The 11,751-nt window shown below is 41.2% G+C and overlaps 1 protein-coding gene across 2 annotated transcripts; it reads right to left on the bottom strand.

The window, feature by feature from the left end:
- Nucleotides 1–6,968: 6,968 nt before the first annotated feature.
- Nucleotides 6,969–9,213, bottom strand: LOC119356863 (protein PYRICULARIA ORYZAE RESISTANCE 21-like). 2 transcript variants are annotated; one of them, XM_037623855.1, is made up of 3 exons: nucleotides 9,078–9,213; nucleotides 8,182–8,263; nucleotides 6,969–8,027 (listed from the first exon to the last, which is right to left on the bottom strand). In XM_037623855.1, the coding sequence occupies exons 1-3, from the start codon at nucleotides 9,087–9,089 to the stop codon at nucleotides 7,117–7,119; spliced, it is 1,005 nt and encodes a 334-aa protein (XP_037479752.1). In that variant the 5' UTR covers nucleotides 9,090–9,213; the 3' UTR covers nucleotides 6,969–7,116. The 2 variants fall into 2 exon arrangements, with proteins under 2 accessions (XP_037479752.1, XP_037479751.1); XM_037623854.1 differs by lacking the exon at nucleotides 9,078–9,213 and having other exon boundaries at nucleotides 8,182–9,055.
- Nucleotides 9,214–11,751: the final 2,538 nt, after the last annotated feature.

The following is an 11,751-nucleotide window of genomic DNA, read 5'->3' on the forward strand; positions in this document are numbered from 1 at the left end:
CGCCCTCCACCCTCGTGGGCCCCCTGTTGCTCCGCCGACGAATTTCTTCCTCCTATATATACCCACGTACCCCCAAACAATCAGATACGGAGACAAAACCCTAATTCCACCAACGTAACTTTCTGTATCCACGAGATCCCATCTTGGGGCCTATTCCGGAGCTCCGCCGGAGGGGGCATCAATCACGAAGGGTTTCTACATCAACACCATAGCCTCTCCGATGAAGTGTGAGTAGCTTACTTCAGACCTACGGGTCCATAGTTAATAGCTAGATGGCTTCTTCTCTCTTTTTGGATCTCAATACAATGTTCTCCCCCTCTCTTGTGGAGATCTATTCGATGTAATCTTCTTTTTGCGGTGTGTTTATTGAGATCGATGAATTGTGGGTTTATGATCAAGTCTATCTATGAATAATATTTGAATCTTCTCTGAATTCTTTTATGTATGATTGGTTGTCTTTGCAAGTCTCTTCGAATTATCAGTTTGGTTTGGCCTACTAGATCGATCTTTCTTGCAATGGGAGAAGTGCTTAGCTTTGGGTTCAATCTTGCGGTGTCCTTTCCCGGTGACAGTAAGGGCAGCAAGGCACGTATTGTATTGTTGCCATCGAGTATAACAAGATGGGGTTTTCTTCATATTGCGTGAGTCTATCCCTCTACATCATGTCATCTTGCTTAAGGCGTTACTCTGTTTTAAACTTAATACTCTAGATGCATGCTGGATAGCGGTCGATGAGTGGAGTAATAGTAGTAGATGCAGGCAGGAGTCGGTCTACTTGTCTCGGACGTGATGCCTATATACATGATCATACCTAGATATTCTCATAACTATGCTCAATTCTGTCAATTGCTCAACAGTAATTTGTTCACCCACCGTAGAATACTTATGCTCTCGAGAGAAGCCACTAGTGAAACCTATGGCCCCCGGGTCTATCTTTATCATATCAACCTCCTACTACTTTGCTATTTACTTTGTCTTTATTTTACTTTGCATATTTATCATAAAAATACCAAAAATATTATCTTATCATATCTATCAGATCTCACTCTCGTAAGTGGCCCTATAGGGATTAACAACCCCTATTTGCGTTGGTTGCGAGGATTTATTTGTTTTGTGCAGGTGCGAGGGACTCGCGCGTAGCCTCCTACTGGATTGATACCTTGGTTCTCAAAAACTGAGGGAAATACTTACGTTACTTTGTTGCATCATCCCTTCCTCTTCGGGGAAAACCAACGCAGTGCTAAAAGAGGTAGCACCCCTCAAAGTCTTTCCACAAACGATGAGCCATTTGAGTATTTATCATCTCAATGGCCCATTATGGGAATTTAAAAAGGGATTGGAGGTAGATTGGAATGCTTGCCAGGCAAGCTTGGATGAGAATCAATCTCCCTTATAGGAAAGCAATTTTCCCCTCCACCCCGTTATCCTTTTAATAATCTTATCAATGAGAGGCTAAATATCCTCCCTCATAAGCTTATCATAGTGCAAGGGAATGCCCATATATTTTATCGGGAAATTCCCCCCTTTGCAACCTAGTGATTCCATGAATTCTAAGTGTTCCTCATCAGTCATGTTTATGGGGATCAAATCACTCTTGCTATAGTTGATCCTCATTCCATATACTTCTTCAAAATAGGAAAGGGCCATTTTTAGACTTAAAGCTTTATCTAGGTCTTTCTATAAGAATAAAATAGTGTCATCAGCGTATTAAATACACATAAGCCCTTCAGGGTAAGATTGGGGCAAAGGCCACTGATTAAATCTCTAGAGGCAGCCTTAGCTAACCTCCTAGTTAGTACATCCACTACTAAATTAAGGAGAAGGGGAGACAAGGGGTCCCCCTGCCTAAGCCCTTTGCTGGTAATAAAGAAACCACTCTCGCATCCATTGATTTTCACACCAATAGAGCCTCCTCTAACTATTGATGGGATCCAAGATGGCCACTTATATCCATAACCTCTTTTTGGTAACAATTAGGTAAGGCAATCTAAATGGACAAAGTCAAATACTTTTTCATAGTCCAATTTTAGGATAGCCCTTGCTCATTGCAAGAATGGACAGACTACAATACCTCATGTGGAGTTACTACACTCCCAAGTATAAACACGCCTTTCAAGAAAGCATATTGGGTACTCGTAATCAGACTTTGAAGTATGATGCTGATCCTGTTGTCAAGTACTTTGGTAAAGATCTTAAAACTAGAGTTTAACAAACTAATTGGCCTAAATTTCTTCATAGAGGTGGCATCAGCCTCCTTAGGGATTAGGGTTAGTAAAGCAAAGTTCTATAAATGTCTAATTCTCCTCTATGAAAGTCTTCAAACATTCTCATCAAAACAGTTTTAACTAGGTCCTAGAAGTGCTGGTAAAATAGAAATGAAATCCCATCTGGTCTTGGAGCACCATTAGCATAGGAATCAAAAACTGCCTTCCTAATTTCCTCTTCTAAAAAAGCAGCTGGAGGAATTCATTTTCAGCATCATACACTTTTTCCTCGTCGAAGAAGAAATCAACATTAAGAGTACACCCATTTCTACTTTCACCTTTAAAGAGTTTTTTTTGTAGAAATCTCCAGCTACTTTAAGAAGGGCTACAGTTTTCGTGAATGGTCCATCAGGCCATCTAGGGGTGTATAAAGGTTTTTCTCCTCTGGTTAGCTACTGCATGAAAATATGCAGTATATGTCCCCTTCCTTAATATCTCTATCCGTAGACCTTTATTCAGTTTTCACTTCCTCCCTTAGCTAGTGATTTTGCAACTCTAAATGGATTTCTCTCAACCTAATCTTTTCTTGTTCAGAGAGCTCAATACTCTCTGATTTAATATCTGATCTATTATATTCATCCATGAGACCTTTTTTGAGTTTCCTCAGGTCAACCTCAGTGTTGGCACTCTGGCCCTTAGTGGTCTTCCTCAACTTCCTAATTTTCTTCTGCCAAACCTCAATGGGGTTTTTTGCTAGAGACATGGGCATTCCAAATTTTCTCTACTAAGGCTTTGAAATCCTCCTAGAGGAGCCACCACTTTCAAACCCAATATCATGGTTTGTTCGGACCGCCATGTGGTTGTAGGAGATATTGCTCAGCCACAGGTAGACACACATGCAACTATTATCAAAGAAATAAGAGCCAGGGTGGATGGTTTGAACTCTTGTAATTTCATTTATGAAAGTAGAAACTCGAATGTAGATGCAGATAGTCTAACTAAGTATTCCTTAAATCTAGCACCTGGTAGACATGTTTGGTTGTTACAACCTCATGTTTTTGTAACTATACCATGGGACATCGTTATTCAATAAAGGAGTACAGTTTTCCCTAAAAAACTTAAATTTTAAGAAGTTCATTGCTCATTAAAAAAATATTTAATTAAAATTTTACGCATATTTTTTAATAAAAATATTCATCACATTTAAAACAAGTTCATCCATGGAACAATATGTTCATGACATTTTTAGAAAAATGTTCATACTAAGGAAACACTTGTTCGCGTTATTCTAGAAAAAATGTTTCGTATGATTCAAACATATTTGTGACATCTAAAAGAATTATAATAACACCTCAAAATATCCACACATTTCTAAAATGTTCATGATATTTATTAAAAATGTTAAATATGTGTGAAAAAAATGTTCACCATGTGTTTAAAACATTGTCCTTAACACTTGAAAAATAATGGCATATTTCAAAGAAAACGTTCATGAAAACAATGAAATGTGTTTATTGTGTGTTTAAAGAATATCCACCATGTATTTAGAAAATGTCCAATGTCCATTTGACAAATGTTCCACATGTATTCACAAAAAGTTAAGCATATATCTGGAAAAACTGAAACATGTATCTTGAAAATGTCCAACCTGTATATGAATTTTTTTATGTGTGTTCAAAAAAGTCGACATTTATTTGAAAAATGAAAGTGGAAAAATGAATAGAAAAGTGGAAACCCGGAAAATAGAAGTGCACGAAGCGTCATTAATCCTATATCTCGCCCTTGGCAGGAAAGATGGAGCGTGGAGCGTGGCTATGTCTCGCTTTTAGCAAGATGCACACTTGTCTCTCCTTAAGGGAATCCTCTGGTGTGCCAGTTCAATAGTTATTTCCTTCTTTTTTTCGTTCCTTCATTTATTTCTTTCATTTTATTTTTGTACTTGTATTTATATTTTGAACTGTTATAAATTTTTAAAAAATTACTTTCTGTAAAGTGAAAAAAGAATTCCCTTGCACTTTAAAAAAATGTTAAGGATATGAAAAACTTTATGCACACAAAAGTAAAAAGGATTTCATACCATTCAAAAAATGCTCGTATGGTTAAGAATTTTCATGATTTTTAAAAATGTTATTGAAATCTAAACAATGTTCATGTCGTTTAAGAAAAATGTTGGTACCATTCAAACAATTTTTTGCGTGTTTAAAAATATGTCCATGACATTTAAAAAAATATTGATACAATGTAAAAAAATTGTTCGTGTAATTTTGGAAAAGTGTTTGGTACCATTCAGAAAACTTCATGAGATTAAAGAAATGTTCATAAACATAATAAATGGTCACCCATTTTGAAATAATGCTTATGAAATTTATGAAAAAATATTCAAAGTGTGTTGAGGAAATGTTCACTGAGTAAAAGTATTCATTTTGCATTTGAAATATATTAAGCAGGTATTTGGAAAATGTTGAGCGTGTATCTAAAAAAATTCCAGCCTGTATTTTAAAAATGTTCAACATGTATTAAATATTTATTTGAAAATTGGGAAAAAGGTAAAAAATGAAAATGGGAAAAAAGGAAAAAACCAAATTGAAAATATCAAATGAAACCCAATTAAAACAATAAGAAAACAAAATTTAGCTTGAACCTGCCTATAACCGATGGAAGGTCGCCAAAACCGCTCCTGGGATGTTTCTGAAAACAGAAGGAACACACTTTATTGCACCGGCCTACTAGTGGTTGCACCAGAGGCGAGAGGATCGTACGTCTCGCAGTAAGCGAGACATGGCTCTCGCCTATAGGGCTAGCATGACTGGGCGCAAACAAGTTCTGGGAACTTTCCACCGTGATTTGGGAATGGTGTCGTCTGGTTTTTCTTTTCTATTCGTTTTCATGTGATTTTACCAGTCTTATCATGTTTCTTTTTTTTCTTGTTTTTTACTTTTTGTTTTTATTGTTCTTCTTTGTTTTATTCACCTTTTTTGTTTCTTCTAGTTAGCATGATTTCTATTTTCTATTCATGTTTGCTTCTACTTTAAAATTCCATTTTATTTCTAAAAAAGGAGTGAATATTTTTTATATACCATAAAAATTTTGTAATAATTGGGTGAGATTTGTTTTTACATTTTCATAAACATTTTTACAGGTTTCAACATTTTTAAGTGTTATGAACATTTTTGATTTGTCAAATGGACATATTTTAAAAATTCTGAGAACAATTTTATGAACATTTTGAAGTGTGAAGATCATGATTTATAACGATACCAATATTTTAACATGTTATAGATATCTTTTACAAAAAATTACGTGAACAAAATTTTACATTTCATGAATAAATTTTTAACAGATATCATGAAATTTTTAACACTTGTGAACATTTGGATAATATCCTGAACCATTTTATAAATGCAAGGACATTTTTTCAATTGTCATGAAATTTTTATTGAAATGCACTGAAATTTTTTAAGCCGTGCAAACCAATTTCATAATTTAAAATTATCCATGAAAATGAAAACAAGGAAAAATAAAATCTTTAAAGAAAATAAGTTTTCATATACCTCTAAAATACGTCCTTGCATTTTACTAAAAGGATTTGAGAAAAATGAAATAAATATATGGAAATATGCAGTTGCGCACGTGCATGTGTCTACCAGTGAGCGCTCTGGGCGAGCTGCGGCAATGTTGGGACAATCCCACACGGTGTGCACTGCAAGCAAGCACTCCATCCTTCTCACCATGGGTGATAGATAGGCGCACCGGCGGAGCGCGCCTAGTGGCACTAACGGTGAAGATTTAGCTCATGCAGCAGGAAGGCCTAGACAGGGGTTCTGGTCGACCCATCGGTTTACTACAGAGGCCCTTAAAAAACCAAGAAAACCCTACTTAGTGGCGGAACGAGGCACTCAAAGTTTGCTAAGAAAATCGACAGTGGAGACGGTCCACTGGATAACGGGACCGTAACTGTCATGGTGGTGCATTCTAGCGGCAACAACAAATTAAACAAACAAACTAGTACTTCCGTACCAAAATATAAGACGTTTTGGGAGGCTAAAGGGATTGATTCTCCATCAAAGAACAATCTGTCGGCAAAAATAGCATCAAAGCGTTCAGCCAAGCCAGGAGTAGGTAGCACCACACGAAGACAAAGGTCTTTGGGTTGGATTTTACTTGGTGCACATGGTTTCTACTAAGTGTATTTGGGCATTGCGGCAGGACAGTAGGAGTGCTGTAGCGTGTGAATTTTCACCAACGGTGATGAAGATTGTGGAGTTGACTGATGCCGCGAAATAGACTAGACAAAGTTGATGTGTTAGATATGGGATTGTAAGAGTGGGTGGTCTCGGCACACGACATGAGGGTAACCAGACCGGTCCGTTGTTGCACCCCGCACGGGGGTAATCAGACCGGTCCGTATTGTGTTAATTTAATGCATGTTGAGGGGCGTTTATAGTCAAGAGTTGAGGATGTAGGCATTTATGTTGAACCTTATTAACAAATCTGAGCATCGTATTGTTGTATTGCATTTAACCGTATGAATTTCTCACACACCATTTATTTGCCAAAGTGCTAAAAATTGTTTCACACCACTATGTTGAAAAGGAGACACTATCGAACAAGAATCTGCCAAAGTGCTAGGTTGTTTGACGGCACCATGTAGAAAAGTAGACATTATTGAACAAGAATAACGAGTTTATTTAATAAAAAGGGAAGGCATCGATTCTCTCTCGTCTTTTCAGAAATGATCTGATGTGAATGGGAGAGCATCGATAGTTGGCGACGATTCATGCAAAGCCCCCCCTACAAAAATGATAGATGCATAGCAGATGCATACACGAATCATTGGTAATCAAGACACGCAAAACACATGCAAATTTGCCTAAGCAGCACAATGGTTGTGGCACACGAAACAGTGAACAGATCACATTATGATGCAAGCACCCGCTTGATCCTCCTCGCAGATAACCCGGTAGCCGCTGTATCCGCCGCAGTACGGCGCGCGTGCGCCACCGTAGCAGCCGGCTGGCGGCGGCAGCGCCACGGCGGCGGTGTAGCCGTACGTCCTGCCGCAGTCTGAGCACCTGCAACTTCCGTAGTACCCCTGGTAGCATGACGCGCAGCACGTGCAGCGGCACGGGCCCACAGGTCGCGCCGGCAGCGAGGGGATCTCCACCATCGGCGGCCCGTTCCACGACGGCATCTCTCCCATCGGGTGCCTCCTCTCCCTCGGGTTCTTGTGGCACTCTGGCCCTGCTTCTGGCACGAAGTGGACCTGCATCTCCTTTGGCGTCTCAAGCTCGGCCGGTCTCTCTTTCGGCCTCTCCTCCTCCCTGACCGCCTGCATGGTCGCTGACATCTCTCTGTCCGGAGGGGGCTGCTGAGGGTGGTGGTATTCCTGTGGCTGCTCAGCGGGCGGCTGAGGGTGGTATGCCGGTTGCTGCTCGGTGTGCTGCTGAGGGTGGTATTCCGGTGGCTGCTCAGTGGGCGGCTGCTGGTGGTATGCCGGTGGCTGCTCAGTGGGCGGCTGAGGGTAGTATGCCTGTGGCTGCTGCTCGGTGGGCGGCTGAGGATGATATGCTTGTGGCTGCTCAGCGGGCGGCGGCGGTGACTCCTTCCCCTTCCCCTTTGATTTTGATTTCTTTTTGCGACTGTTGCTCGGCGGTGGCCCGGCCATCTCTTCCGGCTTGCCGTCGCCCATGATTTGGACGCCCTTGATCACCTTGCCTCCTTTGCATCTGATCCTGCATGATAGCTTGTGTGGATCGAACGGCCCGTCGATGATGACTGCGTTATTGTTGGTGTCGAAGGAGATCGTCCTAATCCTCTCTTGATCTGCACAAGTCATTATCTTGTAAGATATACAGTAGCAAGTAAGAAATTTGTGTTCCTGATTGGTATGGCAAGCTCATGTGGAGAGTTTCTTTGTGACTGAGATGCATGAACGAACATATAGCATTAGTGCAGTACAGTCAGATGTTCTACGCACCTTGAAGGCTGCAAAGAATCTTGCGGATCTTTTTGTAGCACTGGTGGCAATCAAGGTCCACCCTTAAGATTATAGTGGAGATCTGTGTTGACAGAAGCATCAGTGAAGTAAATAGTTACTAATGAAGCCCCAAAATCAGTGCATACTTTCTAATTTCAGAGACGCTGAGCTTTTGTTCTTGGTTATCTTATGAATGAATGCTCATAATAGTTCTTTGGGACACAAAAACTGCAATTCCTTCACTACTTGATCAATAATAAGGGCATCTTTGGAACTCAGGTTTCTAAAAACTTATGAATAGGCAAAAAAGTATGGTTGAGATGTTATGACCTCTTTGGTCCATGGGAAACTATAATATGGGAATTTACTTGACTCATTTGATGCTAATAATTTCTGTAGGCGAATATGAAGTGACAGAAGATGTGTGGGAGGCACAAATACAAATTTCCATGAGGTCTAACCACTATTTTTCACTAGGTGGGGTTTAATCTCTTCTTAAAAATCCTATGAAATTGTGGTATAAGAAAACAATCCATATAAATTGATGGTCTCACTTCTTTTATCCGAGTGACCCTAATTTTTTTTTTCCTACGAGCAGAAATCATGCAAAAATCTTATGAAAATCTCTTTGGTTTTTGTTACCAAGTGAATGACTAAGTCAGAAAATGGGAAGCAACATGCACATGTGGACACATGGGTTTTGAATTACGAGAAGTATATACTTTTGCAGGCATAGATAGAAACTTGTAGCTCCTACTTTGTTTTTCTCCATAGAAAAAGAAACTTCGTTTTTCTCCATTGAACGAATCACCCACAAAGGGATAAACCCTAGAACAGATCGGATGCAAATAAGAGAGAGAGAGAGAGAGAGAGAGAGAGAGAGAGAGAGAGATCACCTGATCTGTCATGCTGTTGTTGTGAGTTAGTGACCTAGTTGGTTTGTCGCAGAGAGAGAGAGAGAGGCGCAGGGAAAGAGAGAGAGAGAGAGGTGCAGGGGAAGAGAGGGGCGGGAGAGAGATATGTATGCAACTGCAGAGAGAGAGAGAGAGAGAGAGAGAGAGTCTCGTGTGGTTGACACATGACAGTATGACACCTGGTCGTCTGGTTGAAGGCAGAAGCTTCGGATGATTTATCGAGCCGAATCTTTTGAAAACTCAGAGATGAAAAATGCAGCTGGCTACACCAAGTCATCAACGCAGTTACATCCTTCTAGCTACTTCTCTTTCGGGAAAAGGTAGAAGACCGATGCTGGCGAATGTTGCTACCTAATTAAGTACGAAGTGAGGCCATGGAATCTGGTTCTTGGCATTAAAGAAGCTTTTAGCCTTGATGCCATTGATGTGGGCTTGGCACAGCTTGGAAAAGAAACAAGAGCTTGTTGCTTACGGAAGATAACAAAGGAATCCTCGAGCAGAGAAGTCGCGCTGGGAACTACACGTACATGTCCGCGAATCAAAATGAGTTATATTCTTTGAATAGCCAGAAAACGGAACATGTATGATCGCTGTGAAGTATCAGGAGATGACGTGAAAATTCACAATTCTCGCCCATGCCAGAAACTTCATAAAAAAAGTAACACCTCCCAGGTATCTCCTAAATAAATCACTAAGCTACACTTAAAAAGGCAGCGTCTTTTTTTTTTCTAAAAAAACTTCCAATCTATTCCTCAACTGTCAAGGTAGCACAAAAAATAGCAGAAATAAAAAATATATCAAATCCGTATACTACCTAGCGATGACTATAAGTACTGGAGCAAGCCGAAGGCGCGCCACTATCATTCCCCCTCCCTCATCGGAGCCGAACAAACCTTCTTGTAGTAGATAGTCGAAAAATCGCCGTGCTAAGACCCCATAGGACCAAAGCACTAAAACAACAACCATTGTCGATGAAGAGAAGCGTAGATTCGAAGAATCCAACCTGTAGACACACGTAGACACACATTCACATGGATCCAACGAAGACAAACGCCGACCGAATCTCATGGGATCCGCCGGAGACAAACCTCCACACGCCCTCCAACGGTACGATGCTAGAAACACCACCGAAATAGGGGCTAGGCGAGGAGGACCTCAATCCATCTACAGAGAGCCGCCGACACCTGGCATCTCTCAGCAAGACACAAACTCTAACAAAACATCAAAAAACGGAGCCCCCCGCCAGCAAGGGCGGGATCCACTGCTGGAATTTAGTCTATTTTGGGACAACCCAATAACTATTTCAGAAATTCCTAAATAAATTCTAGAGGCCCACTTAGCCCATTCGTGTAAGGCAAGGGATACTACTAAAGTTTAGTCCCACATTGCTAGTTTAGTGGGAGTTGGACCTCTTTATAAGGGAGGTTCTTTCCCTACTTGTATGAGCATGAGAACAAGAGGGACATCCACGCGCGCTCCTCCTGCACCGCCCGCCGCGCCGCGACGCGGGTTGCGGGAATGAGCCGAGCCAATGTCTAAATTTTTGCCACGCATTACGGGTATACGAAAGGTCACTCGGGAGCTGGAAAGTTTTTGCTGCAGTGGATATTGAATACGAACGTTGCACCCTTCAGATGCTGCATGTTCGTTTCGTCTCCCTCGTCCCCTTCAGCTCCCGGCGCAGCCTCTCGCCTCCTTCTCTTGCGCCTATAAAAGGGAGGTCGCTCCTCTCAGAGAGACGCACCAGAACTTCTTCTTCCTCTCGCCACCGATTCCAATCTCTGAGTTGCTGCTGTCTTCCTCATCCCAGCTTGCGGCGTGCACCGCGAGTCGGGACAGTGGGCCTCCGAAACCGCACCTCTTTTAGTTCTATATGGGAGAAGGGTGATAAGGTTTTTGGCGAGCGCTCAACGTGACTACTGACTTCTTCGTCACTGACGCCCCGGACTCCAACGACTACTTCCCCGACAATGGCTTCTTCCCCGACATCGACAACCTCCTCGACGACATGGCTGGCAAGGACACCGACCCCAAGTCCAGTGCTACTGTTGCTGCTGTTCTGTATGTGTTCCTCTCCTTTCTGTTCGAGGTCCTGCCACAGTTCCTTGTTCTGATGTTTTCCCTAGATATGTTAGGTTCTACTTCATATATGAAACTTGCCCTACTTTCTGCTCTAGATAAGCTTGGTTACAGGTCATATATGCAAATGTTATTTACCTTCTCCCTGTCAGATCACATGACTAGTTTTATCCTTGTTATATTAGTCATGCTTTATCTAATATTTCTGTTAATAAAAGCATTTGGTAAATTGCTCATATTTCCAACAATCCAAAAACCTTATTATAGGCGATTTACCCTGAGTGGTTTGCTTTTTCCATGAGACCTCCTATGTTTGAGGGTATCCACTATAAGAGGTGGCGCGTGAGAGAAGTCTTATGGTTTCAAATCATGAGTTGCTATGACGCCACTCTTGGCAAACTTGAAGGAGAACATGATGCTCAATAGGAACAAGCTTTTCAGAAAATGGATACCCTATTTAAGGCTGCTCTCTTGAGTGTTCTTGGTGAGAACATAGTTGATGCTTATGCGTCAATTGATAATGAAAAAGATATGCGGGACGCACTCGAGGCCAAGTTTGGGGTCTCAGATGCTGGCA

Source organism: Triticum dicoccoides, chromosome 2A (assembly GCF_002162155.2).
Source record: "Triticum dicoccoides isolate Atlit2015 ecotype Zavitan chromosome 2A, WEW_v2.0, whole genome shotgun sequence".
Lineage (NCBI taxonomy): Eukaryota > Viridiplantae > Streptophyta > Magnoliopsida > Poales > Poaceae > Triticum > Triticum dicoccoides.

Excerpts from the sequence above, each read along its gene's own strand:
- LOC119356863 (XM_037623854.1), bottom strand. The coding sequence starts at position 8,281 with ATGCTTCTGTCAACACAGATCTCCACTATAATCTTAAGGGTGGACCTT. Across the intron at positions 8,028-8,181 it reads GATTCTTTGCAGCCTTCAAG|ATCAAGAGAGGATTAGGACG; the intron begins GTGCGTAGAACA and ends TGACTTGTGCAG.